Raw genomic sequence first — 26,919 nt, forward strand, 5'->3', positions numbered from 1 at the left:
CCCGGCCGGCCACCTGCACCCAGACACTGGGGTCCTCCCCTCTCTGTGCTGCTGCAGGAATGACCAGGGGAAAGTGGCACATAGCAGAGCCAGGACTGTGCCAGCTGCTGTGTCAGTTGGCAGCAGGGGGCGCCCTAGGACCAGCTTGGGGGGGTCCCTCTACTTACACCTCATCCCTGAGGACCACAGGGCAGGTGGGGGTGAGGGCTCTTGTGGCCCTTGGGCTGGGTAGCCTGGTACGAGGCTCCCGGTGGGCAGCTGCGGCCTGGCTGGCTGGTTCTTCTTTCCTTTTTTTTTTTTTTTTTTTTGCTTTTTGGGTCATACCCAGCGATGCTCAGGGGTTACTCCTGGCTTTGCACTCAGGAATTACTCCTGGCAGTGCTTGGGGGACCATATGGAATGCTGGGGATCGAACCCGGGTCAGCCGCGTGCAAAGGCAAACGCCCTCCCCACTGTGCTATCGCTCTGGTCCCCATGGCTGGCTGGTTCTTGCACGTGCAGAGAGCCAGTGGTCCCAGCCAGACTGGCAAGGGGCAGACCTGCCCTGGCACCTTCAAAGGGCCGTGGGTGCGGTGAAATGGACGCTCGTTAGGGCCTTCCTGCCGGGAGGACCCACTCAGGAAACCATTGTCCCCACACAATGGGCCCCACATGGCAGGACCCGGCCCCCCCCAACCCTGGCTCTGACCTCAACTCAGCTGGGACTTGCTGCTTCCCCAGACTCCAGCCTGGGAGCCGGGCCGAGGCCCTGGGGACCGCCACAGAGCAGGCAGGCTGCGTGGGGCGCTGGTGGCGAGGGCCAGCTGCCTGCCCTGGGGGCCTGGGGAAGTGACTCCGGCTATCCTCAGCGACATAGGAGCCAAGTGTGCAGCTGTGGAGACCGGGGTGGGACATGGCGAGCAAGTGGTCCAGGTGAGGAGAGTGGGCACGGGCCAGCAGCCATACGGGTCTGACTCCTGCTCCACACAGTGCTTGGACACAGTAATCACGCGTGCGCCCAGGTCTTGCACACGGGTTATACACATGCATTCAGGCGCATAAGCTATACACATACCCCCAGGTACTCATGGGTCATACACGCATACATGTGCCCCAGGTACTCACGGGTCATACACGTGCGCTCAGGTGCATAAGGCCATACACGTGCCTTCAGGTACTCATGGGTTGTACACATGTGCATACAGGTGCATAAGGCCATACACATGCTCCCAGGAGCTCACATACGAGTCATATGTGCACTCAAGCGCATAAATACACGTGTTCCCAGGAGCTTGTACACAGGCTATACACGTGCGCTCAGGTGCATAAGGCTATACACATACCCCTAGGAGCTCGCACATGGGATATACATGTGTACTCAGGCACATAAGCCGATACACACCCCCAGGTATTCACAGGTTATGCATACATGCACTCAGGCACATAAAGTCATATACTCATGCCCCCAGATGCTTGCACACGAGCTGTACACACCTGAGCCTGGGTATTCACGCAGGCTGTACGCATATGCACTTAGGTGTTCCTGGGTCTTCACATATGCCCTTGGGCACACACAGTGCACACGTATTCAGCACCCACAAAGATGCGCAGAAAGAAGGTGAGTGCAGTGAACTCTCCTGGCTGCCTCTGCCCCTCAGGGCCCAGTTATGCCATGTGGGCACAGGAAGTCGGGTGGGTCTGAGCCAGCAGCTGCCCAGAGACGGGTCATGGGACACATGACCTGTATGTCCCCCGCACCCCACTGTGACACTGATGTGGCCCTACTTGGCTCCAGGCAGGCCACTGCTGAGTCACAGATGGCCCAGGCACACCTTTGTCCCTCCCGTGTGCCTGCGGGTCATGCCACCGGGAGCCCTGAGAGGCCGACATGGCTGCCTGGACACTAGGCAGGGTCACTGGCGCAGCCCCAGCGCAGGGCCCACAGACCCTGAGGGAGGGGCACGGGCTGTGCCGGGTGGGCGGTGGACTGGTGGCATGGAGACCCAAGAAGGCATCCTGGAGGGGGCCGCGTGGGGCACAGAGCAGAGCAGCTGGCACGGGCCGGGGCTGGGGCGAGGTGAGCTGCAGGGCCAGGGTCCCTGAAAAGGGGGTGCTGGGCTGCTGTGCGGGAGGGAGCGAGAGGCGGCCATGCGTGGGGGCCGGGGTGAAGCATGGGGGGGCGCAGGGGCCTAGGGGCCGGTGCCGGGGTGGCTGCGGCTGAGTCTGAGTCACCGCAGTGGGGCCGCCGGCGCCAGGGGGCCCAGGCTGCGGGGGCCGCAGGAAACGTCCAGGCTGATAAAGGCTCCAAGGCAGAGGCTGCCGCCTCCCACTTCCTGCAGCGGCCGGTGCAGGGAGGGGCCATGGTGGCATCTGCTGATGCACCCGGGACAGGTCTGGCCTGCAGTGCCCACGGGCAAGTCCAAGGGACCGTGGCTGTGCCTGCAGACAGGGAAATCTGGGTGACCGCAGGCAGGAAGGACCAGACCCTGCCTGAGGCTGCAGAGCCTGAGGGCTAGACCCTGTCCTCTGACATCAAGTCCATGTCCCCTGTGGGCCAGGCCGTGTCCCCTGAGGGCCAGGCCGTATTCCCTGAGGGCCAGGCCGTGTCCCCTGTGGGCCAGGCCGTGTCCCCTGTGGGCCAGGCCGTGTCCCCTGAGAGCCAGGCCGTGTCCCCTGAGGGCCAGGCCGTGTCCCCTGTGGGCCAGGCCGTGTCCCCTGTGGGCCAGGCTGTGTCCCCTGAGGGCCAGGCCGTGTCCCCTGAGGGCCAGGCCGTGTCCCCTCCCATATGCAGAGGGTCAATCTCATAGGAGCCCAGGACTTAGGTCCCCTCTCCCCAGACCCCTGTTGCCACCTCCAAAAAGCTCTTCCCCGGTGGGCCGAGCCTGCTCCTCACAGCTCCGGGGGCCCCTCACCAGGGCCCGAGGCATGGGCAGGCCCAAGACCACAGCAAGCCTCCGGCCTCTTCCAGCCCATCACATGGGTGCAGGAGCTGCAACCAGGACCGCACCGGCCAGGATGCCCGAGGGGCCAGCCCGGGCTGGGGGAGCCTTATCGGCGCGGGCAGCTGGTGGGCTGTCCCGGCACGAGCGCCCCAGCCCAATTCAATGGCCATTGTCCGCCAGCCCCTTTGTTCGGGAGGCGGCCACTTCCTGTGGGGCTGAGCTGGGCGGCGGGCAGGAAAGGCTCCGTGGAGGCCGCCCAGCCTGGGTCAGAGGCGACGCCACCTGCCTGGGTCAGCCTCTGCCGCTCAGAGACCAGGCCCGGGGCACATCCAGGGGAGCTGCCCACCCCTCTTCTCAGGCCTTGGGTTCTGACAGGCTGGGGCTCAGGAGCAGAGGGCGGCACCCGTGCTGGGGTCAGGCTGTATGGGGGAGAGGCAGGAGGTGGGGGCGGCTGGAGCCAGTGTCCTCATCCAGAGATGAGCACCACGAGTTTTCCTGGGCAGGAGCACACTTGCCCAGGACCCCCAGGGCACCCAGGCCAACAGTGGGGTGCAGTGACCCCTGGCGGGGAGGCCGTTAGTTACCCTTGCAGGCGGCCAACCCAGGTTCAACCCCCGGCACCCCATAGGGCCCCTGAGCATGGCAGGGTGTGTCCCCCAAAAAAGGGACGTCCCCCACCCCTGCCCCATCAGTGCAGGTGGCCCAGGGCCCTGCTCCCGCTGCCCTGGAGCCCTGGGCATGGTGGCAGGTCTGAGGTGCCCCCCTCACTAGGCCCCCCAGCCCAGAAGTCCCCCAGTGCTCCCCTCACCCCAAGCTTCATCCACCACTGCCACCCCTCCTGCCCCCTCACCAGAGCCTGTACCCAGGCCAGGGCACCTCGGCCCCGACCCCCCAGCAGCCGGCCTCGGCCCTGACCCCGAAGCTGCCCACCCCTGGCCTGGATGCAATTGGTCTGGAGTGTGGCAGCTGCTGGGCCTGGAGGGGAGGAGGGGAGGAGAGAGGAGAGCAGTGCTGGCAGGAGGGAGAGGGGGCGCGGGCAGGGGAGTGGAGAGCAGAGAGGATGCATGGGAGGAGGGAGGGGAGATGGGAGACAGGAGGAGGGTCCGGGAGTCCAGCAGGGGCTGCACTGTGGCTCCACTGAGCACCTTGCACCCGCAGGAATGCCGGAAGTGGCTCCTAAGGGCTGTTTTCCGTCTTGAGGGAGGGTCTAGTGTGCGGCCATTGTCCCAGGAGGGCCTGGGGCTCCAGCCGCTCAGGGCGGGAGCTCAGCACTTGGCACCAACCTGGGGGTCCAGAGGTGCAGGCCCAGGGGGTCACACACATGGCCTGGGCTGGAGCGCAGGTGTCACCTGTAGGGGGAGTACTGCGTTCAGGGCCACCAGGTCTGTCAGGGCTGGGGGTGGGGGCGGGGGGGCGGGCAGGAAGGAGCCCCCTCTCACCAAGGTGCCATCACTGGGTCTGTCCTCAAGCTCTGAGCTCTACCAGAGTGCAGCCCACTGTATGTCCATCTGTCTGTCCGTCTGTCATCTGCCCATCTGTCTCACCATCTGTCTGTCCACTGGGAGAGGCCAGGGCGCGCTGTGCCAGCTGCTGGGATGGCGGGAGGTTCCAGATGGCTCAGAGGAGGCTGGCTCCTGACGGGGCGTGGTAGGCAGCCCCTGGACGGCACCCCCAGCTGCACCTGGCGGAAAGGAGCCTCCCGCTTCCCCCACCTGCCCCTCTCGCGAGCTCACGACGCACTGTACAGGCACCTGCCATGTCCATGCCACATAGCTGGAGTCATGTGGTGTGCTTGGCTGTGCGGGGGGTGGGGTGGTGGGAGCGGGGAGGGGGTCCATGGTCTGTGTTCACCCCCATACCCAGGGGCCCCTTATTTGGTGCTTATCAGGGGCCTGCCAATACCAGATCGCGCCACCAACATTTGTGACAACCGGAAGCCCCCCAAAAACATGATGTCGAGAGCTCACTAGTCCGGTCAAGAATCCTGGTGGCCCCATCTCCACCTGCGGCGTGAAGAGCCCAGAGGGCTCAGGGCAGGGGGTCCTGAGGGGACTGTTTGGGCACACCAGGGGCTGGGCTGGAGCAGATGAGGGTCCTTGGGCTCGGAACAAAGCAGATGGAGGGTCCAGACTTGGGCCGGAGCAGACGGGGTCTGTGCTGCAGCTCGGCCAGGGGGTCTTCTGCTGGCACGCTGGGCAGCTCCGGGAGACAGCGGCCACTCCTCATCAAGAGGGGGCGTCGCCATGGTGGGCTTCTTGAGGTGCGCGACGCAGGAGGTGAGAAACCGCAGGCTAATCTGTCCGTCCCCCGGGGAACTCTCTTCCACGTGACCACGGGTGCGCGTTCGGGCCAGCAGCGCCGGGAGCGCCCCGCCCGCCGCGAGGAAGGGGCGGAGCCGCACCGCCCCCCGCGCACTGGGCATGCCCGGAACCGCCGTGCCCGCGGCTGCCGGCCAGCACGGACTCTGCCCGCCATGGAGCGCATTGAGGGGGCGGCCGTGGGCCCCTGCACTGCCTCGCCTTACCTGCGGCCTCTCACGCTGCACTACCGCCAGGTGAGCCCGCCGCCCCCGCCCCAGGCCCCGCTTCTCCGGGACGCGCGTCCCCACCTGTGCCCCCGAGGCCACGCCCCACAGCAGCGCCCGTCCCGCCCACCGGAGCCCCGCCCCAGGTCACGCCCACGAAACAAGCCCCGCCCACCGGGAAAAGCCGCTCGCCTGGCCACGCCCATCGGGAAAGCGCCGCCCGCCTGGCCACGCCCACGCCGGCGAGGCTCCGCCTCTGCCCGGGCCCTGGTCTGGGTCTGTGCTGGCTGCAGCCACGGGCTCGGGATGCGGAGGGAGAGGCCACCTTCCCTGCCAGACCTTTGTGTCCCCCAGAGTGAGGACAGCGCGCTGGAGGTGGTGGCCCCGGGTCGGGAAGGGAGGAAGGGGAATGAAGCTAGGGCTCCAGGACACTAGGCTCGGCCCGGGAGGGACCTCCGTGGCTGGGCCTGCTGCAGGGGTCTCTGCACTTCGGGCCAGCACAATGCCTTGCTGCCCCGCCGTCCCTGCTGTCTGTCCTTCTTGGCCGCTGCACCCCTCACTTCCAGGGTGTCACCTGTCCCTGATGACAGGGTAGGAATGGGGTATGCAGAAAGAGAGTGGGCACAAGATTGCCCCCTCCCTCCTGGTGTTGGTGGGGGCTGGGCTCTGGGGCCTGGGATCTTGATCACAGCACCCTCTGCCCCTCCTGACAAGCTGCGTGAGTGTGGCAGGTGCCGGCCCACGGCGGTCTGTTCCCCAGATCCCACCCCTGGTGAGCAGCTGCCACAGGGAGGCCAGAGGCCAGTGGCTGAGGGGACTGCGTGTCACTGTCAGTGTCCCTGAGCACCAGGAAGGAGACGTCGCCCCAGGCCTGACGTCCTGGGCCGCTGCCTCGAGGACACCCCTGCCACGGAGCCGGGCGGGCTTTCCCAGGTGCGTGGGTGCCCCAGGGCCAAGTCTCTGGCAGGCCTGGGCGTGCTTGCGGGGCCACGCCTGGCAACGGCCCCCGGAGGCCTGTATGCACCCCGGACACGGGCCACTGGCCCTTGGAAATCTAGGCCCGTGCCCGCAGCCTCTCCTCCCTGTGCCAGCTGTGGGCCGGGCCTGTGGACACCACTGGGAACATGCCCTTTCAGTGGCCGCTGAGGACCTCACCTTGTCCAGGCCTCTTTCTGTCCATGTGGCCTGTGTGGCTGGCCCAGTGCTTGGCTCCGCTCACAGCTCATCAGGGACCCAAGCGGGGCACTGGACTGACCCAGCATCATTCTCAGAGGCCCTTGGGTGCAGGGCAAACGTCACCCTGGGTGACCGACCCACCCAGCCCCCCCTTCCTCTGCCCCCTTCCTCTCCTGAGCCCTGCCCGGGGCACAGGGAGGATGCTCTGCCCACATGGCTCTGGGGTCAGGGTATGTGGGGATGGTTGTGCCCCCTGCCTGCCCAGTTCCTTCTGTCCAGCGCTGCAGGGAGCCACTGGTGAGGTACTGGGCCCTCCCGGGACAGTGCATCTCTCTGTCCCCACCCGCAGCTGCACCCCTGGGTTCAGGCTCTGCTGTGCTGCGGGTCTGGCCTCCTCCCCCCTGGGGAACCTTCCTCGCTGGAGGGAGACTCCCCAGGCCCTGACTGTTGGCCTGACCACCCCTGCCCCTTTCAGAATGGTGTCCAGAAGTCCTGGGATTTCATGAAGACTCATGACAGGTAAGTGCCCCCCACCCAAGCCTCTGGCTTCTCCCTCCCAACCCCGTGTCTGGGCTGAGTGGATCCCCGTGCCCTGGAGACTGGCGGAGCTGCGGCTGGACCAGGATATGGCTCCGGGCTGGGCGGGAGGTGGCCCATTAGGGGCCACATGCCCGACCTTTATCTCTGCAGGACGGGGCCCACCTGGCCTCAGCGACCTAGTTTGAGCCAGGGCCCACCTACCCAGCGCCCCCGGATCAGCCCCTGGGGCCACGGTTGGTGCCTCAGCCGAGTCTTTTGCAGTGTGGCCATGCTCCTGTTCAACACCACGCAGCGGAGCCTGGTGCTGGTCAGGCAGTTCCGGCCAGGTGAGTGGGGGGCCTCGCCGGGGTCTGGACGCAGCGTGGGGAGACTCGGCCTGGCAGGAGGCGGCTCTGACGGAGGCTATACCCCTTGCAGCTGTGTACGCGGGTGAGGTGGAGCGACACTTCCCAGGCTCCTTGGTGCCTGGGGACCAGAACAAGCCCCGGACGCTGCCAACAGCGCTGCCCGGCACGGCAGGCGTCACCTACGAGCTGTGTGCGGGCCTCGTGGACCAGCCAGGGCTGTCCCTGGAAGAGGTGGCCTGCAAGGAGGCCTGGGAGGAGTGTGGCTATCGGCTGGCCCCCTCAGACCTGCGCTGTGTCGCCACCTACAAGTAAGTGGTGGTCAGAGCAGGTGAGATTTGGTGCACTGAGCACGTGGGTTGGCACCTGTGCCCCAGCAGCCCAGGTGGGGGTATGGGGTTCCTACAGAAGCCCCTTGGCCTGCTGCTGGGCGTGTGGCCAACAGAGGCACTTGCTGTGGAGCCCAGCCCGCGTCCGGGTGCTGCGGGGGGGGGGCGGAATAGGTCCCCTGTGATGTCCGCCACATGTGGAGACCAGGATCCCCAGGGTGCTGGGGGTGGGTGATGGGCAAGGGTGAACAGAGTGGGGATGCCCCGGAGGGATCAGGCCACCCTCGGAGAGGTGAGCCTGGGGTCCTGGCAGAGAGCTGTGTTCCGAGGCATGGGCTCTGGGCACTGGGCAGGCAGTGGCTGGCCTGGGCTTGCGTTTGGAGCGTGGGGTGAGGCTATGGGGCCCGGGTGAGGGAGCCCATCGGGACAACACGTGCGGCTCTCCCGCTGGCCCCGAGTAGGCCGTGGCTTCCTGTCCGGGGCCATGTGCCCGCCGTTCCCGAGGGCACCCTGTTAAGGACATGGTTTAGGAGAGGCCCTGAAGGCCAGGCACCTTCCTCCACACCAGCACTGGCCTTGTTGAGCCAGCGGCAGGGTTGGATCGCCTCCAGCCGCTGCTTCTCTGTCCAATCTGGACACAGGATGCATGGATGGGGGAACTCTGCCCAATGAGAATACAGGCTGCATTCAGGGCGGGGCCTCTGTCCAATCCGAACACAGACTGCGTTCAGAGGTGGGGCCGCTGTCCAATCAGGACAGAGGCTGCATTCAGGGGCGGGGCCCCTGCCCAATCCAGATACAGGCTGCGTTCAGGGGCGGGGCCTCCATCCTCTCTGATCACAGGCATTTGCTCGGGGAGAGCCCGCGGCTGGGTTTCTCGCACTGTGACATGGGCAGCTTCAGACCTACGGGCCTAGGTCCCAGGCAGCCCCCACCTGGCCTCTGCTGCTTTCCCTGCCTAGTGCCAGACTGTACTGCGCCCCGCCCCCCTTCTAGCCCCGACCACAGGGAGGGAACCTCCTCCCCTCTCCCTCCTCTCCGCAGGGTGGGACCTTGGGGCGGAGGCTTCTGCAGCTGCGCTTGCAGCCTCGCGGGGCTGTGGCAGTGCTTTGGGGCCAGTCCCGGTTCCCACACCTCTCCGCCGTTCTCAGGACATCTCCCTGACCATCAGAGGATGAGCCCAGCGAGGCCCTGAGAGAGTGCAGCATCCCATGTGCTGGAGGGAGGACGGAGGGGGGGGAGGGGCCCAGCCTGTCTCTCTCCTGCAGGGCGGGCGTCGGGCTGACCTGCTCCAACCAAGCCATGTTCTATGCTGAAGTGACGGATGCTCAGAGGACCGGCCTGGGCGGGGGCCTGGCGGAGGAGGGGGAGCTGATCGAGGTGTTCCACCTGCCTCTTGACAGCGCCCAGGCCTTCGCGGATGACCCTTCTGTCCCCAAGACCCTTGGTGTCATCTTCGGGATCTCTTGGTTCCTCAGCCGTGTGGCCCCGGGCTTGCGTCCCCAGAGAGAGTAGATTCTGGGGGCAGGGGAGGCCTGTCTGTCTGCTCATGGGACCAATAAACCAAGTGCAGCTCTGGTCTGTGTCCACTGGCTCTGAAGGTCTCAGGCATAGGGTAGAGTGGCAGGAGCGACACAGGAAGGTTGAGAAGGGGACGAGGTGGCAGGGGGCGCAGGGGAGGCTGTGAAGGGATGGGGGGTGGGGGCTGCACTGGGCCTTGTGCATAGGAGGAGAGGAGCAGAGACAGCAAGTGAGGGTCCTGCCGGCAGACTGGGCTGCCTGTGGGGACGGAGCTGGAGCCCAGTGGGGGTGCATAGGGGCACCCGAGGGTGCCTTTCCAGAGCTGAGGCCCTCCGGATGCTCTGGCAGGACTGCCCCCAGCTCCCCAGCCAGGAGTCTGCCGGCCCCTCCTGGCCTCCGCAGCTGACCCTGAGCTGACCCCAGGCGGCTGCGGCTTCCCAGGGGCAGGGAAGTATAGCCAGTGCCCGGCCGCTGCAGCACCTGTATGCAAATGCTGGGTGGGGCCGCCCAGGTGGCGCCCAGGACTTTGTGGGCGGCACTGGGGTCCGGAGCAGCCCCGCCCAGGCACTGCCAGCCTGGAACTGTCGAGCCACCTTCCTGCGTTCAGCCCTTCAGGTGCCCACCTGGGCCCCGCGGGCTGTCCGTGGTGGCTGTCAGGTAGGGCTGGCAGCTCTCTGGGGTGGGGTGTGGACAGGGCCTGCGGCCCCTCCCCACCCCGTCTGCTCGTGCTGGTCAGCAGCAGGCACCACGGCTGGCCTAATGGAGCTGGCATCGATTTCCCGGCACTGGGGGGTGTAACCGGAAACTCCAAACTCCCCTCCCAGGCTGCTATATTTAGCCCCGCAGATCACCAGCGGAAGCTCAGCGGCCGCTGGCCATCCACAGCCCGCACCCGTCTGGCCCCGCAGTCCCCACCTGGCCACCCGGCCTGACCCGCACATTGAGGACCCCCCAGAGCACATGAAGAGGGGTGCAGGGGGGCGTGGGCCCTCCTGGAGGAGCCCCAGGCTGCCCCTCCCTGGCCCTCAGGTCCGTGTCCTGGTTCCCAGCAGAGCAGGGTGGGTGGAGGTGCGAGGTCAGGGGTCAGGGCCTGCATGTGGCCACCCCACCTCTGCTGCCATGTCGCCCTTCAGGGCCTGGAGGGGTTGCCGGGCCACTGCCCCCCCCTCCTGGGGACAACGTTTCCTCCACAAGGCAGTGGTGGGAGGTGGCACCCCAAGGCACTGGAATTCCCCACATCAGCCCCCGCATCCACCCGCCCATGCGCTCCCTGCGTCCCTGGGTCTTCCCAGGAGGCTTGCTGTCCGCTGACCCCTTCCCTCCCCTGGCAGTGCCCTGCCCTGGGCCCTGGCACACACAGGCTCCCGTATACCTCACCTGGTTGGCCAAGGGACCCCTACTCCCCATCCTTCCTGCCACAGGAGCCCCCTAAGGTGGCCAAGGGCTGAGCCTGGGTGCAGGTGCTGGGAGCCTCTGGGTTACGGGGTGGTGCACAAGGGGAGGACGTCGGGTACTGTCTGTGCCAGCCCTCCTTGGTGCTGTTGCCCACAGCAGAGGGGCTCTCTCGGGGCACCTGATTGGGGGGGGGGGGGTCTGTGCGCAGTCCCAGATGCGGCTCCGGTGTGGGTGGTGCCATTCTGAGTCGTTCAGAGCGCCCGGCAGCTGTCCTTCCTCCAGGGAAGCTGTTCCCCTACGTCTGGGTGGAGCCAGGGGAGAGAAACACCCTTGGCTGGGGATCGGGTCCTGCAGGACCCCTGACCGGTGTGACGGCCCTGGCCCTGCAGCTCGCAGTGGTGGGAAGGAGGGAGCCACCGGGCCCAGGGCAGCGCCAGCGCCCGGGCGGGGTGTGGGCGGGAGACGCGGGGCTGGGCACGCGCCGGCTGACCCAAGGCTGCATCCGTGGCTGCGGCGGCGTCCAGCGCCGGGGCGCGGGTCGGGGGTCAGCGCCCCCTGCGGCCGGCGCGGGGGCGGCGGGGGCGCCTGGAGGGGGCCTTGCCCAGGAGTGGGGCCGCGCGGAGGAGCTGGGCGCGGCGCCTCCCCGGGAACCGCGCGGAGGGAGGGGGCGCCCGGGGAGAGGCGCGCGGAGCCCACGGGGCCGCGGGCCGGGCCGGGCCGGGCCGGGGCGCGCCGGGCCGGGCGCGGACAGGCGGTTTCCCTCGGCCGCCTTTAAAGCCCCGGCGCCCCCGGCCCCCGCCCCTCCCCGCGGCGCGGCGCCGCCCCCTCATGCATATGCAGGTGCGCGGGTGACGAATGGGCGAGCGAGCTGTCAGTCTCGTCCCGAACTTGTGGGCTGCGGGCGCCGGGAGCGCGGGCGCGCAGAGCCGAGGCCGGAGCCGCCGCCGCCGCCGCCGCCGCCAGCGCCGCCGCCGCCGCCGGGGGGGAGCCGGGCCGGGCCCCGGAGCGCGGCCGCCGCTCGAGCCCGTCCGCGCGGGCGCCGCGGGAGCCGCCGCCGCTGCGGGCGTCGGAGGCGGGCGGCGGCCCCGGGAGGCCGGGCCGGGCCGGGCGCGCGGCGGCGGCGGCGGGCGCGCGGGGCGATGCGGGCGCGGGGTCGGGGGCGCCTGCCCCGGCGGCTGCTGCTGCTGCTGGCGCTCTGCGTGCAGGTGAGGCGCGGCCCGGGCGCGGGGCGGGGGCCGCGGGCGCCGACCCCGGCCCACGCTCGGCGCTCCCGGCCTTATTTTTAGGCGGCGCGGCCCCTGGGCTATTTCGAGCTGCAGCTGAGCGCGCTGCGGAACGCCAACGGGGAGCTGCTGAGCGGCGCCTGCTGCGACGGCGACGGCCGGACGACGCGCGCGGGGGGCTGCGGCCGCGACGAGTGCGACACGTACGTGCGCGTGTGCCTGAAGGAGTACCAGACCAAGGTGACGCCCACGGGGCCCTGCAGCTACGGCCACGGCGCCACGCCCGTGCTGGGCGGCAACACCATCTACCTGCGGCCGGACGGCGCGGCGGGGGAGCGGGCGCGCGCGCGGGCCCGGCCGGGCGGCGCCCCGGACCCGGGCCTCGTCGTCATCCCCTTCCAGTTCGCCTGGCCGGTACGTGCCCCTCCCCCGCCCCGCGCACCTGCGGCCCCGCGCGCGCCCGAGGGGCGGGGCCGGCGCGGGGCGCGTGCTCCGTGGGGCCCCGCGCGGGGTCGCGGCGGGGGCGGGTGGCCGCGGCGTGTGCCTGCGTCGCCCCGCGCGTGTCTGTCTGGGCGCGGGGGCGCGGCGCGGCGCCCGGGGCACGCCGGCCGCCGAGGCATGTGCGCCGCGCGTGCTGGGGCCGGTCCGGGGCAGGCCCTGGCGGAGCCGCCCCGGGCCCGCGGCCAGCCCGTGCCCGCCCTGCCGTTTCCTGGACGCCCGGGGCTGCCAGTGCCGGTGCTGGTGGGGCGGCGGGGGAGGCGCGGCCGGGCGGGCCCTGGACCCCGACATGTGCCGCGGGCTGCGTTTGGTCTGCGCCTTCGGGGCCGGGTCGGGGGTGTCCAGGCGGGCGGGCAGTGCGAGCGTGGCCGTCCTCGCTGGCAGCTTGCCGCTGGGCGCGGCCCGGCCCGTGGGGTGGGCATCAGGGGCGGGTGCTGCGGTCCTGGCGTTGAGCTGGCACCCCGTGAGGGCACCTCAGTGTGCGGGGAGGGGCCGGGCACCCTGTGGCCTAGGTGGCCGTCCACCTGGTGGGGGAGGCTGGGAGTCAGCTGGGTGCATGTCCCCCGCGGCCCTCCCCAGCCCGGCTGGCTTCTGGGGTGGCCCCTGACCCCTGGCCTCGGGTGGGAATGTGTCCCCGAGCCGAGGGGCCGGGGCAGGCCCGGGAGGGGCCCGTGCAGGGTTCCCATCAGCCCTGCTGCTCGCCCCCACGGCGCAGACAGGTCTGAGCAGGGCCCACAGCCTGTCATCTGCGCCTGGGCCCCAGCCAGCAGCTCCAAATCGCTACCTGAGGATGTGTTTTCTGCTGGAGTTGGCAGCCGGCACTGTGGGGGCAGGGAGGCCGCGGAGGAATGTGGCGGGCCGGGCTGTCCCCCACGCTGTCCGTCTCACCCCTTCCCTGCGCTCGGGTACCTGGGTGCCCTCAGTGGGCCGGGCAGGCCTGTCCTGGAGGAGTACGTGCGCGTTTGGGGGCCGCACGCCGGCCTCTGGGCCCTGTGGGGCATGCAGTGGGTGTGGATACTGCCCTGGCGTTTCCGCCCGCCCCAGGGCCCCTGCCTTGCACGCTGCAGGGCTGCTGCATCGGCTCTGGGTGCATCCGGAGCCCCCATGGGTGTCCCCAATTCCCTCCAGGCGGGGAGTGGGCAAGCCGGTGACGAGCGGGGTGGTGTGAACTGGAGCCCCTCTCGAGCGCCCGGCCCCAGCACCCCTGCCCCTCCGCGCTGGAGAGTCTTCTGTCCCTGCCACTTGAAGTTTGGGATGGTCCCAGCCCAAAGTGTCAGCCATGGGGAGGTCGGCCCTGCTGCCTGTGTGGGGAGCTGATGCGTGTGCGTGGGCACGGGGACACGGGTGTGCGGGCGTCTGCGGGGGCGGGCATGTGCGGTGCGACAGTGTGTCCACACGCCGCGGGTGCGTGTGCCAATACCACTCTCTCTGGGGTGCAGGCGGCTGATGCAGGGTGTGGGGGGCTTGGAGGGCTTGGTGGGCTCCACCCCCGTGAGGGGCCAGCCTAGCGCAGCCCACATGCGGGGTCACTCCTCTCCCAGGCCCCCTTTGCCTCACGTCCTGCGACTTAGTTCCACGCGTGACCCCTGTTGGAAAGGGGAGTCGTCTCAGGACCTCGGGAGCCCGTGGGACAGGGCAGGGCTGCTGGGGCGGGGCCGGCCGGAGTGGGCGTGGCTTCCGGGGCGGGTGGGTGGGGCTACTGGGGCATCCCCAAAGGGCTGGTGCCCCCAGGGCGAGTCTGCTGAGCCCCACACCCCAGAGGCTGGAAGTGTCTGGTCAGTCAGGCCGGAGATGAGGGGCCGCCGTGGGGACACGGGCAGGCCCTCCGGGTGGTGTGTGAAGGGCCCGGGTTCGTCCGAGCTCTCCTGCCGTGTGGGGTGCTGTGGTGGAGACCCGGCCCCGCCCTGCTCCAGACTCCCCCAAAGGCACGGGGCTGGGGCCTGGGCACCGCTGGCTCCTGGTGGAGCTGGCACCCGCTGCCACGGCCGGTCCGGATGCTGCCCCATCAGCCCTGTGTGGGGCTAGGGTGCAGGGACCTGGGCCGGGAGGCAGGACGAAGGGGCGCCTCAGTGGAGGCAGGGCTTGGGGGTGCTGGGGCAGCATCTTCGGGGGCTCCAGGGTCCCCCAGGAGGGCCAGCTTCTCCGCTCTCCTGTGTCTGTCAGTGCAGGCCCCTGGGAACCCCTTGGTGAGAAGGAGGGGTTCAGGCCACGGTGGGAGGGGAGTGCATGTCTTGAGGGAGAAGAGGCCCACGCAGCCCAGTGAGGAGGGACCCGTCCACGTGGGCCGTGCGGGTCCCCCAGCCCCTGTGGGCCGTGCAGGTCCCCCAGCCCCTGTGGGCCGTGCGGGTCCCCCAGCCCCTCTGGGCCGTGCGGGTCCCCCAGCCCCTCTGGGCCGTGCGGGTCCCCCAGCCCCTCTGGGCCGTGCGGGAACCCCAAGCCTGTGTGGGGTCATGCAGGTCCCCTGAACCCGTGTGGGTCGTGCAGGTACTGCAAACCTATTGGGCCACCAGGTATACTCTGAGTCCGTGTGGGCCGTGCAGGTACACACTCCGGCTCGGGTTCCCGAGTGGCCCCTGTTCTCCAGGAGGGGTGGCCCAGCTGGCGGGCGGGCGGGCATGTGTCCCTGTGGAGCCGGTAACCGGAGCCCGGCCAGGGTGGAGGTAACGCTACCTGAGCCCAGGCCTGGGTTTCCTTGGAGCCGAGAACCTTCTCCGTGTGGGAATCACCACAGCTTGGTGGGTGCCCGGGTGCGGCTGCCATCCTGCCCTCACGTGTGCTCGCCTGCTGCCGTGTCTGCTCCTGGGCCCTGGCATGGTCTCTCATCCTGCAGCTACTCGGCTGTGCAGTGCTCAGATGCTGCCACTTCCAGCCCAGGCTCAGAGTGATACCTCTGGCCCTGTGTCCTGCGGTTGGGCCAGTGCAGCGAGTGGGACTCGCTCCAGAGTGGGGGAGCGAAGCAGGGGGCCAGTGGGTCAGTGAGATACAAGCTGATGAGTGGGCAGGTGTGAGGGAGGGGGAGTGGGCAGGAGAGAGGGAGGGGGAGTGGGCAGGAGTGAGGGAGGGGGAGTGGGCAGGAGTGAGGGAGGGGCCAGGCAGGAGTGAGGGAGGGTCGGAGCATGAATGGGGGGAGCCAGTGGCTGTGAGTGGGTGAGTGGGGGGGGCGGATGGCACTGGGTGGGTAAGGATGATGACAGCTGGTGAGTGAGCCGCTGCCCGGGGCGGGCTCGGCTTCAGGTGCTCCCGGGAGACAGGGCTGTGCGGGATGGGGACAGCGGGGGACATACGGGGGGCTCGGCTGGCCTCATTTCGAGCCCCCAGCAGCAGCTCGGGCACCCAGAGGTGGGCAGGTGCGGGGCCCAGGCCCTTGGGCTGTGGGGGCCTGGTGGGTGGTATTCCGCCGCGTTCCTGCAGCCATGTGTGGGCACCCAGTGGGTGCTGTGGAGCCCCGGGCCCAGGGGCTGTCCTCAGGCAGGGGTGCCCGTGAGGGGGCTGCAAGACCTGTCAGCCCCTTGTGGGGCGGGGTTGGTGCGAGGCCGGGCCCCTGCAGCTCCCCATCGCGCCCTGAGGCAGAAGCGGGTTTGTGGGTGCTGCAGGGTGCCCGTGAAGGGTGCAGGGCCCAGCCCCAGGAGCAGCGGCGCCTCCCTCGCAGCATAGAGGCTGCCTGGGGCTGGGGGGGGGGGGTAGGGTGCGGGTCCCTGACGCAGCCCCTGCCCACAGCGCTCCTTCACACTCATCGTGGAGGCCTGGGACTGGGACAACAGCAGCACGCCCGATGGTGAGTGGCGACCCGGGCCTGGGGCAGATCTGAGGGTCGTGGCTGCCCTTGAGGGGTGTTTGCCCTGGATCTGGGTCGGGGCCCTGGCGGGAGCGTGTTACAGCTCCTGTGACGTCCCAGGAGGGAGCAGGAGGCAGGGGGCTGCGGGGGCGGGGGGCGGGGCGCGAGGGGCGGTCAGGCTCACTGGCTGCTCCGCAGAGGAGCGGCTCATCGAGCGCGTGTCGCACGCGGGCATGATCAACCCCGAGGACCGCTGGAAGAGCCTGCGCTTCAGCGGCCACGTGGCACACCTGGAGCTCAGCATCCGCGTGCGCTGCGGCGAGAACTACTACAGCGCCGCCTGCAACAAGTTCTGCCGGCCGCGCCACGACTTCTTCGGCCACTACACCTGCGACCAGTACGGGAACAAGGCCTGCCTGGACGGCTGGATGGGCAAGGAGTGCGAGCACGGTGCGTGGGCGCGGGGGGCGGCGCGGGGGCGGCGCGGGGGCAGGCTCTCAGCGCCCCTCTCTCTGCAGCCGTGTGCAAGCAGGGCTGCAGTCTGCTCCACGGGAGCTGCACCGTGCCCGGGGAGTGCAGGTGAGTGGAGGAGCCCAGGGAGACCCCGAGTCCCCCGCCCCGTGTGCTGGGAGGCACAGGACAGGTGGGGCTGGCGCCGAGGGGGCTCAGGGACAAAGGCACCCCGGCCCACGCCGCAGGTACTCTGCACCCCAGCTCCTCGGGAGGGGCTCTGAGACGGCCCTGGGCCTCGGGTGTCCCTGCCTTGGGACGGCTGCGGGGGTGTAGGTGAGCCCCGCCCGCCCTCTGGCTGGGCCTGTGGGTGAGGCCCAGCTGCTGCCCGCTCGGCTCAGGTTTCGCCCGCCGGATGCAGCCTGCGGAGATGGCCTCGCCTTCCTGCCGCCCTGGCCAGGGAAGGGGCGGGGGGCGGGGGCGCCCAGGGCTGAGCACACCTTCAGGACCCCCGGCTGCTGGCAGGAAGGATTGCTTAGGACACGGCCCCGGCCCCTCGGGCGGCACCCGCGCCTGTCTCCCTGTGCCATGGAGCTGGTCTGCCAACCTCTGCTTGGCTGTGGGTCGGGAGGGCACACCTGGCGGGCCTGGAGGGCAGCTGCAGCCCGGGAAAGGTGCTGGGCCGTGCCCCGCCACCCCCTAGGATAGCACGTGGAGGGCGGGTTGGGTAGCCAGGACCCTGCGCATTAGCCTCTCAGAATGAGGGAGGAGCCCCTGGCCTGAAGGTCAGACAAGGTCGCACGTGGTGCTCAAGGTCCCGGGGCCAGGCCTGCACCTACGTGTACGCACTCCTGCTCTCGGGGTCCCCCAGGGCCTCCTCGGCCCTGCGCCTGTTCCCGGGCCCCACTCAAGGGCGAGTCTCAAAATAGATCGGGGTGGACGGACTGGACAGCTGGCCAGCCATCTGCGCCCGGCGCCCGGGAAGTGCCCGCAGGAAGGCCGGCAGCCCCGCCTGGCTTGGGCCTGGCCAGTTCAGAGGCCGCTGGCCAGTGGCAGTAACCGGCGGCTCCATGCCCGTGGCCCCCCTCCAGGTGCAGCTACGGCTGGCAGGGGCGGCTCTGTGACGAGTGTGTGCCGTACCCCGGCTGCGTGCACGGCAGCTGTGTGGAGCCCTGGCAGTGCAACTGCGAGACCAACTGGGGCGGCCTGCTCTGCAACAAAGGTACAGTCGGGCTGGGCTGCGGCGGGGCCCAAGGGCAGGGGCCCCTGGCGGGCCCCACCTCTGAGCCAGCCCTGTCCCCCAGACCTGAATTACTGTGGGAACCATCGCCCCTGCATCAACGGGGGCACATGCATCAACGCTGAGCCCGACCAGTACCGCTGCGCGTGCCCTGATGGTTACTCGGGCAAGAACTGCGAGCGTGGTAGGTGCCCCCTCCCCGGGCAGGAACTGAGAGCCTGGTACATGCCCCCTCCCCAAGCGAGAACTGTGAGTGTGGCGTGCCCATTGCCCCTGCCGCGTGCTCACCTCTGCCCCTCTTCGCAGCCGAGCATGCCTGCGCCTCCAACCCCTGTGCCAATGGCGGTTCCTGCCATGAGGTGCCCTCGGGCTTCGAGTGCCACTGCCCGTCCGGCTGGAGCGGGCCCACCTGCGCGCTCGGTGAGCCCCCGTAGGGTCGGCATCGGGGCCGGGTGGGCACGGCTGTCAGCCCGTCTCGCTGCGAGGACTCACGCCCACACTCCCGCAGACATCGACGAGTGCGCCTCCAGCCCGTGCGCTGCGGGGGGCACCTGCGTGGACCAGGTGGACGGCTTTGAGTGCCTGTGCCCGGAGCAGTGGGCCGGGAGCACCTGCCAGCTGGGTGAGTGCCCGCACCCCCAGCGGTGCGGTGCATGGGCCGAGCTGTGCATGAGCTGCTGCGCTGCTGGGTTGCGGGTGCAGGCGCTGGGGGTCGCGACCCCATGCTCGCCCCCTTGTCTCGTTCACAGACGCCAATGAGTGTGACGGGCGGCCGTGCCTTAATGCTTTTTCTTGCAAAAACCTGATTGGTGGCTATTACTGTGATTGCCTCCCGGGCTGGAAGGGCGCCAACTGCCATATCAGTCAGTATGGGAGGGTGGGGGCGTGGGCGGGGCAGGGGCGCCCAGAGGACCCCCGTGACCCGCCCTCTGACCCGCAGACATCGACGACTGTCGCGGGCAGTGCCAGCATGGTGGGACCTGCAAGGTGAGGCTGTGCTGGTGGGGGTGGGGGTGCGGGGGGGGGGAGCCCGGGGGCCGTGGCTCACTCCTGGCCTCCCCCAGGACCTGGTGGACGGCTACCAGTGTGCATGTCCGCGGGGCTACGGTGGCCGGCACTGCGAGCTGGAGGTGGACCCGTGTGCCAGCAGCCCCTGCCTCGCCGGGGGGCTCTGCGAGGGCGTGGCGGGGAGCTTCCGCTGCCACTGCCCCAAGGGCTTCTCCGGGCTGCTCTGTGAGGTGAGACCGGGAGGGCCCCTGTCGCCCCTCTGGCACCCGGCTCAGACCCAGGCTGGGAGGGGCTCCCAGACAGCGCCCGGGCAGGGCGGGCGAGTGCGGGAGAAGGAGCGGGCGCCGGGAGGGCCTTCCTGCCGGATGCCCCGCTGCAGAGGAAGTCTGCTGCCCTGGAGGCCAGGTGCTTCCGCCCGGGGGCCAGGGAGCCCTTGCTCTGGCTCTAGCTGCGAGGCCTGTCCACTGCCCAGTTCTCTGGGAGGGGGCTGGCCACTCAGCGGCCTGTGACTGCAGGTGGACATCGACTTCTGCGAGCCCAGCCCCTGCCAGAACGGCGCTCACTGCTACGACCTGGAGAGCGACTACTACTGCGCATGCCCCGAGCACGTGGGCGGCAAGAACTGCTCGGTGCCCCGCGAGCCGTGCCCAGGAGGGGCCTGTGAAGGTGGGCCTGGGAGGGGGCCCGCAGGGTCAGGGCACTGGGCGGACTGGTGAAGGGAGTGGGGCCCACCTAGAGGGTCCTGGTGGCTCAGAGGTGGGCGGGGCCTAGAAAAGTAGGGTGCAGCCTGGCCCCAGCCCTCCCTCCTGCCCCCTGCAGTGATCGACAGCTGCAGCTTCCAGGCGGGGCCCCGAGGGGCTGGTGCTCTGCCCTCCGGCTTGTGTGGCCCCCACGGACACTGTGTCAGCCTGCCCAGGGGCAACTTCTCGTGCGTCTGCGACAGTGGCTTCACGGGCACGTACTGCCATGAGAGTGAGTGGCGCCGGGACCGGGTGTGAGTGGCAGTGCTCAGCGCTCGGCCCCAGCTCACGTGTCTGCACCCCCGCAGACATTGACGACTGCCTGGGCCAGCCTTGCCGCAACGGCGGCACGTGCATCGACGAGGTGGATGCCTTCCGGTGCTTCTGCCCCAGCGGCTGGGAGGGCGAGCTGTGTGACACCAGTGAGTGGGCCATCCCACTCTGCCCCCGCTCTCGGGCGCCTGGGCACGAGCCCCGCCAACCGTGCCTGCCCCGCCCACCTCGACCTGGGCCCGCCCCCACTCTGGCTCCACCCACTGCACCCAGACCTGCCTCCACCCTGGCCCCACCCACTGCCCCAGACCCGCCTCCTACCTGGCCCCGCCCACTGCACCCCAGGCCTGCCTCCAGCCTTGCCCCACCTCTGATCTGGCCACGCCCACCTCATCCTGGTCCTGCTTCCAGCCTGGCCGTGCCCCAGACCCTCTTCCACTCTACCCGGCCTACTGTGCCCCTGGCCCGCCTCCAACCTTGTTCTGTCCATCGCCCTGGCCCCACCTCCAGCTGAATGCCAGCCCTGCCCAGTGCGAGCCCCGCCCCCATGCCCTCCCTGCGCCTGACTCTGGGGTCATCCCACCTATCCCCAGCCTCACCAGCCCCTGGCTGGGTCTCACCTGGTCCGTCCCGGTTTGTGCAGCCCAGTTCTCCCCACCTCTGTCTCCCTGGCCCAGCTCCGGTTCCTCCTCCCCCCAGCCCCCCCTGAGCGCCGGGACCCCCGCTGACCGGCGTCCTCGCCCCCAGATCCCAACGACTGCCTCCCTGATCCCTGCCACAGCCGCGGCCGCTGCTACGACCTCGTCAACGACTTCTACTGTGCCTGCTCTGAGGGCTGGAAGGGCAAGACCTGCCACTCTCGTGAGTGTGGGGGTGGGAAGACCTGCCCCTCTCACGAGTGCGGGGACCTTGGCTAAGTACCCCTGTGCCCACAGGTGAATTCCAGTGTGACGCCTATACCTGCGCCAACGGCGGCACGTGCTATGACAGTGGCGACACCTTCCGTTGTGCCTGCGCCCCTGGCTGGGAGGGCAGCACATGCAGTGTGGGTGAGTGGGCATCCGAGGGCACCCGAGTGTGGGTGAGTGGGCATCTGAGGGCACCCGAGTGTGGGTGAGTGGGTATCTGGGGGGCACCCGAGTGTGGGTGAGTGGGCATCTGAGGGCACCCGAGTGTGGGTGAGTGGGTATCTGGGGGGCACCTGAGTGTGGGTGAGTGGGCATTCGAGGGCACCCGAGTGTGGGTGAGTGGGCATCCGAGGGCACCCGAGTGTGGGTGAGTGGGTATCTGGGGGGCACCCGAGTGTGGGTGAGTGGGCATCTGAGGGCACCCGAGTGTGGATGAGTGGGTATCTGGGGGGCACCCAAGGGCGGGTGAGTGGGCATCCAGGGGACACCTGAGTGGGCACTCTGGGGGCACCCGAGGGCGGGTGAGTGGGCATCCGGGGGGCACCTGAGTGGGCACTCTGGGGGTACCCGAGGGCAGGTGAGTGGGCACCTTGGCTGGGCTGGGGTGGCAGTAGTGGGTAGTGAGACCCCTCTCTCCCCCAGCCCAGAACAGCAGCTGTCTGCCTGACCCGTGTGCCAACGGGGGCACGTGTGTGGGCAGCGGCGACTCCTTCTCCTGCATCTGCCGAGACGGCTGGGAGGGCCGTACCTGCACACACAGTGAGTGGCCCGCACCTGCCCAGCCCCCTCCCTGCCCAGTCACTCACTCTGTGCCCTTCGCAGTTGCCTGCCCCGCTGCATGGCGTGACCCCCCTGCTGACTGTCCTGTCTTCTCTCTGCAGACACCAATGACTGCAGCCCCCTGCCTTGGTGAGTGCCAGCGTGGGGGTGGACACCGGGCACCTGCCCCGGGCTCCCCTCACGCCCTCTTCTCTCCCAGCTACAACGGCGGCGTCTGCGTGGACGGCGTGAACTGGTTCCGCTGCGAGTGTGCGGCCGGCTTCGCGGGTCCCGACTGCCGCATCAGTGAGCCGGGGACAGTGGCGGGCTGGGGGGGGTCCTGTGCCCGCGCCCCAGGGGCTGTGCAGCCCTGCTCGAACGGCCCTTCCCAGAGAGAGAAGACACGGCGCCGGCGTTAGGGGCCAGTGGGGGCCGGGGGCTGGCGCCAGGCGCTGCAGGGCTGCCGCTGGGCACGCGGACTGTCGGGTGCGCTCCGCCCGCCTTCCTGCTCACGCAGCGCAGGCCTGGCCGCTGAGTCGCGCCCTCCCTGCAGACATCGACGAGTGCCTGTCCTCGCCCTGTGCGTACGGGGCCACCTGCGTGGACGAGATCAACGGCTATCGCTGCAGCTGCCCGCCGGGACGCTCAGGCCCTCGGTGCCAGGACGGTAGGTGGTGTGGGCAGGTGGGCGGGGCTGGGGAGCTGGTGGGGGTCAGGGAGGGTGATGGAGAGGCAGGCAGGGTGGGCGGTGGGTGGGGCCTGGTTGGTGGGCGGGGTGGGCGGTGGGCGGGGCCTGGTTGGTGGGCGGGGTCAGGCGGCGGGACCCCACCGACTCCGCCCTCTGCCTCAGTGGTGGTGTTCGGGAGGTCTTGCTGGTCACAGGGCGTGCCCTTTCCTCACGGGAGCGCTTGGCTGGAGGACTGTAACAGCTGCCGCTGTCTGGACGGCCGCCGGGACTGCAGCAAGGTACCCATCTGCAATGGGGCCCGGGACCCAGCTGCGGGCGGGGGTCCCCCTGGAGGGTCCAGGCCCTGCCCCCCACCTCTGCCGGGTGCCCTGAACGTCATCTCCCCTCACCCGGTCCCTGTGCCCCTGCTCCCTGTGCAGGTGTGGTGTGGCCGGAAGCCTTGCCTGCTGGCCGGCCGGCCCGATGCCCTGAGTGCCCAGTGCCCTCCCGGGCAGCAGTGCCTGCAGAGGGCGCCGGGCCAGTGCCTGCAGCCGCCCTGTGCGGCCTGGGGTGAGTGTGGCGCGCAGGAGCCCCTGCTGCCCCGCACCCCGTGTCTGCCGCGCTCTGGCCACCTGGACAACAACTGTGCCCGCCTGACGCTGCGCTTCGACCACAGCCAGGTGCCCCAGGTGAGAGGGCCCTGCCCAGCCCCTCTGGCTGCGGGCAGCTCGTGGGTCTCCAGGGCGCCCCTCGGGCCTGCTCATGCGCCGTCCTTGCTGCCAGGGCACCACTGTGGGCGCCATCTGCTCGGGCATCCGGGCTCTGCCCGCAGCGAGGGCTGTGGCCCGCGACCGCCTGCTCGTGCTGCTCTGTGACAGGCCGGCGTCAGGGGCCAGTGCCGTGGAGGTGGCCATGGTGAGTGTCAGGCCCTGTGGGTGGTCGGGCAGGAGGCCCGGAGGAGGGCACAGTGGAAGGGACAGCCCTGCACTCAGGGATCACTCCCAGCAGGGCTCGAACCCAGGTCTGCCGCATGCACGGCAAGCACTTTTCCTGCTGTGCTGTCACTCGGGCCACGCTGGGCCCTTGGTGGGGCCGGGCCCCTGTGTCCCCCACAGCAGTGAAGCCCGCTCCTCACGCTGGCCTCCACCCCTTGTGCTGCCAGGGGACTTTTGCCGGGTGCTGTTTGGGCAGAGGGGTGCAGGGTGGAGGCTCTGGGGCCCCGGGGCAGGGGCAGCTGCTGAGGGCCCCCCGCGGGTGTCGCCGCAGTCCTTCAGCCCAGCATGGGACCTGCCGGACAGCAGCCTCATCCAGAGTGCGGCGCACGCCATCGTGGCTGCCGTCACGCAGCGCGGGAACAGCTCTGTGCTGCTGGCCGTCACCGAGGTCAAGGTGGAGACGGTGGTGATGGGCAGCTCCTCCGGTGAGTGGGGCGCGGGGTCCCGCGGGGCGCAGGGAGGGTCGGCACGCCTGCTGCCTGGGCCTCATGCCTTCTGCCCACGCAGGGGTGCTGGTGCCCGTGCTGTGTGGCGTGTTCAGTGTGCTGTGCTTGGCGTGCGTGGCCATCTGTGTGTGGTGGACCCGCAAGCGCAGGAAAGAGCGGGAGAGGAGCCGGCTGGCCCCCGAGGACGGCGCCAACAACCAGTGGGCTCCGCTGAACCCCATCCGCAACCCCATTGGGCCGGGCAGCTCCAGCACAGGCGCCCGCAAGGCCGTGCTATACCCCTGCAAGAGCTTCCCGGCAGCACCGCACAGGGGCCCCGCGGAGGACGAGGACGACGAGCCCAGCCGGGGGCAGGCCTGCCCGGAGGTGGAGAAGTTCCTCCCGCATAAATGCACCAAAGAGCCCGGCTGCTCGCCCGGGAGAACCGCCCGCTGGGCTCCAGGCCCCAAAGTGGACAACCGTGCGGTCAGGAGCAGCCGCGAGTAGGATGGGGGGGCAGGACTCTCGCCGGGGGCGCCTGGCACCACCGCCCCCGGGAGGCCAAGGTCGTGTGCAAAGTTTCTTTATTTTGTGTAAAAAACACCAAAAACAAAAAACAAATGTTTATTTTCTACGTTTCTTTTACCTTGTATAAATTATTTGATAATTGTCAGCGGAAAACAATGGAGTATTCTCGGATAGTTGCTATTTTTGTAAAGCTTCTGCGTGTGGCACTGTGGCTGCAGGCGGCAGGGGGCCGCTCGCAGCCGAGTCAGACGCTCTTCCCAGAGGCTGTGCACTGTTTACAGAATCTTCCTTTGATTCCTCACCTGGGGGTCTCTCGACTCCAGGCCAAAGAGCCAGTGGGCCCACAGCGGAAGTGTGGCCTGTGGCAGACTGTGACCCGTGGCAGACAGTGGCCATGGTTCAGTGAGGCCCGTAGCAGACAGTGACCATGGTTCAATGTGGCCCGTGGCGGACGGTGGCCATGGGTCAGTGAGGCCCGTGGCGGACGGTGGCCACGGGTCAGTGTGGCCTGTGGTGGACGGTGGCCACGGTTCAGTGAGGCCTGTGGCGGACGGAGGCCACAGTTCAGTGAGGCCCGTGGCGGACGGAGGCCACAGTTCAGTGAGGCCCGTGGCAGACAGTGGCTACAGTTCAGTAAGGTCCGTGGCAGACGGTGGCCACGGTTCAGTGTGGCCCGTGGCGGACGGTGGCCATGGTTCAGTGAGGCCCGTGGCAGACAGTGGCCACAGTTCAGTAAGGTCCGTGGCAGATGGTGGCCACAGTTCAGTGTGGCCCATGGCGGATGGTGGCCATGGTTCAGTGAGGCCCGTGGCGGATGGTGGCCACGGTTCAGTGTGGCCCGTGGCAGACGGTGGCCACGGTTCAGTGAGGCCCGTGGCGGACGGTGGCCACGGTTCAGTGTGGCCCGTGGTGGATGTGGCCATGGTTCAGTGAGGCCCGTGGCAGACGGTGGCCACGGTTCAGTGTGGCCCGTGGCAGACGGTGGCCACGGTTCAGTGAGGCCCGTGGCGGACGGTGGCCACGCTTCAGTGTGGCCCGTGGCGGACGGTGGTTCATGGGTCAGTGTGGCCTGTGGGTCAGTGGCCCATAGCTGTTGGTCAGACCTGGGTCCTGCAGTGTCGCATGGGTCATCAGAACCGTGTTAATGTGGCCCGTGGTTGTTGACGGGACCTCTGCCTGGTTAATGGGCCATGGGCGCCATGGGACTGGGCACAACACCCGGCTATGAGCAGGGCCGAGGCCTGCTCTGTCCTGTTCGGCCTCTTCGCTCGCTCGCTCTGCTGGACTCCGCCTGTCCACTCTGCTTTCGGAAGTGCCCTTCCTGACTGCCCTGCGCCCGAGACGGGACGGGGCAGCTCACGGCTGTGACAAGTGCCTTCACGTGGACTCTCCCTCACAGCTGCGGGCATTGCCGCGGGCGCCACCTCGTGACAGCGCATTTCTGTGAATATGTACATATTAAACGGATCACTCTGTATATTTGATTTCATAACTTAAACTTTGGCCTCCCTGTTCTTTGGATGTTGGTCTGTTGTCACCGCTGGGGGATGGGAGTGCGCCTGCCGCCCCTCTCTGGGGCGCTCTCCCCGGAAGGGAGGGGCTGCCACATTTGGGGGGAGCCCCCTGGGAGCAGCCGCTGTCGGGCTCATGTGCCCGAGGGTGGATGGCCGCCCTAGGGCCAGGAGAGAGGCCAGGGGGGCGAGCGCAGGTGGCTGCAGGGACCTGCCAGCCTGGGGGCCACAGGGCAGGTTTTCCCCGAGATATGGGGGGGCTGGGCCAGGGCTCAACGAAGACATGAAGCTTTTGGGGGGAGCACGGCTGGGCCACACCCGGCGGTGCTCAGGACTTACTCCTGAGTCTGTGCTCAGGCTTGGGGGTGACCTATGTGTTATTGAGGGTCAGGCCCAGGCAAACGCCCTGCCCACTGTCCTCACTCCAGCCCCCGTCACGCAGTTCAGAGGCTCCTCTGAAGGGTGCTCACTGGGCCAAGGAGCCGGCACAGCTGAGCCTCCTGGGCCTACCCTGCACCAGAACCCAAGGGCACTCTGGAAAGGGCTGAGGGGTGCCCTGACCTGGGTGGCCTCGGACACTGCCTCCAGGGGGACCTCCAAGCTGCCACTCGTGACTCCCTCAAGCTGTGCCTGCAGTTCTGAGCCGGGTCCTTTCCTGGCAGGTGTGCGGGGCCCCAGTCTGAGCCAACACTGCGGGCGACTATCCCCGGGAACCAGGGGTCCAGGCCCACCCAGCTCAGCCACGGGGTGGGGCAGTGCACGGGCAGAGCTGTGTCCCTGGTGCAGGGGGCACCGCAGCCCGCCTGCCCGTCCCCTCGTGCTTGGGCTGGCCTGGCTCCAGCGGCGCGAGCAACTCCAGGCGAGAACCGCACCTCAGCCGGCGGCTGCCTCAGGGACCAGCTGGGCTCTGCCTGGAGACAGCCCTGGGAAACCGGCCCTGGGGAGCGGGTGCGCATACACCCCTGGGGCCGGGCGGGGCCACACGACCCACGGACACTGGCCAGAGGGCGACAGCCTGTGCCAGTGGGCCACAGCCCTGGGGGGAGCCGCCTGCTCCAGGCTCCCTGGCCCTGGAGCTTCCTGGAAGCCCACCTAGAGTGGAGGCAGGAGGAGGAGAGGGAAGGGGAGGGAGGAGGAGGGGGAGGAGGAGATGGGAGAGGAGGAGGGAG

At 69.0% G+C, this 26,919-nt stretch overlaps 2 protein-coding genes across 3 annotated transcripts; both read left to right on the forward strand.

Annotated features, from left to right (window-relative positions):
• Positions 1–4,763: 4,763 nt before the first annotated feature.
• NUDT14 (nudix hydrolase 14) lies at positions 4,764–9,412 on the forward strand. The gene is made up of 5 exons (XM_004603781.2): positions 4,764–5,475; positions 7,097–7,140; positions 7,423–7,487; positions 7,579–7,816; positions 9,103–9,412. The coding sequence occupies exons 1-5, from the start codon at positions 5,008–5,010 to the stop codon at positions 9,347–9,349; spliced, it is 1,062 nt and encodes a 353-aa protein (XP_004603838.2). The 5' UTR covers positions 4,764–5,007; the 3' UTR covers positions 9,350–9,412.
• A 2,429-nt stretch (positions 9,413–11,841) lies between these two features.
• On the forward strand, positions 11,842–25,737 carry JAG2 (jagged canonical Notch ligand 2). Of its 2 annotated transcripts, XM_055132122.1 has the most exons (26): positions 11,842–11,955; positions 12,037–12,387; positions 16,189–16,246; positions 16,445–16,696; positions 16,765–16,825; positions 17,788–17,918; positions 18,001–18,120; positions 18,243–18,356; positions 18,445–18,558; positions 18,686–18,799; positions 18,877–18,923; positions 19,001–19,174; positions 19,460–19,610; positions 19,764–19,916; positions 19,993–20,106; positions 20,705–20,818; positions 20,893–21,006; positions 21,508–21,624; positions 21,747–21,774; positions 21,845–21,930; positions 22,178–22,291; positions 22,475–22,590; positions 22,732–22,980; positions 23,075–23,206; positions 23,558–23,711; positions 23,794–25,737. In XM_055132122.1, the coding sequence occupies exons 1-26, from the start codon at positions 11,890–11,892 to the stop codon at positions 24,216–24,218; spliced, it is 3,669 nt and encodes a 1,222-aa protein (XP_054988097.1). In that variant the 5' UTR covers positions 11,842–11,889; the 3' UTR covers positions 24,219–25,737. The 2 variants fall into 2 exon arrangements, with proteins under 2 accessions (XP_054988097.1, XP_054988098.1); XM_055132123.1 differs by lacking the exon at positions 18,686–18,799.
• The last annotated feature ends 1,182 nt before the right edge of the window (positions 25,738–26,919 follow it).

The sequence above is a fragment of the Sorex araneus genome, chromosome 3, assembly GCF_027595985.1.
Source record: "Sorex araneus isolate mSorAra2 chromosome 3, mSorAra2.pri, whole genome shotgun sequence".
Taxonomy (NCBI): Eukaryota; Metazoa; Chordata; class Mammalia; order Eulipotyphla; family Soricidae; genus Sorex; species Sorex araneus.

Bases quoted from the DNA above. Each gene is read 5' to 3' on its own strand.
- NUDT14 (XM_004603781.2), top strand. From the start codon at position 5,008: ATGAGGGTCCTTGGGCTCGGAACAAAGCAGATGGAGGGTCCAGACTTG. The intron at 7,488-7,578 runs GTGAGTGGGGGG...TACCCCTTGCAG, and splicing joins GGTCAGGCAGTTCCGGCCAG to CTGTGTACGCGGGTGAGGTG. The intron at 7,817-9,102 runs GTAAGTGGTGGT...TCTCTCCTGCAG, and splicing joins CGCTGTGTCGCCACCTACAA to GGCGGGCGTCGGGCTGACCT.
- JAG2 (XM_055132122.1), top strand. From the start codon at position 11,890: ATGCGGGCGCGGGGTCGGGGGCGCCTGCCCCGGCGGCTGCTGCTGCTG. The intron at 12,388-16,188 runs GTACGTGCCCCT...CCCTGCCCACAG, and splicing joins CCTTCCAGTTCGCCTGGCCG to CGCTCCTTCACACTCATCGT. The intron at 18,559-18,685 runs GTGAGTGCCCGC...TCTCGTTCACAG, and splicing joins CGGGAGCACCTGCCAGCTGG to ACGCCAATGAGTGTGACGGG.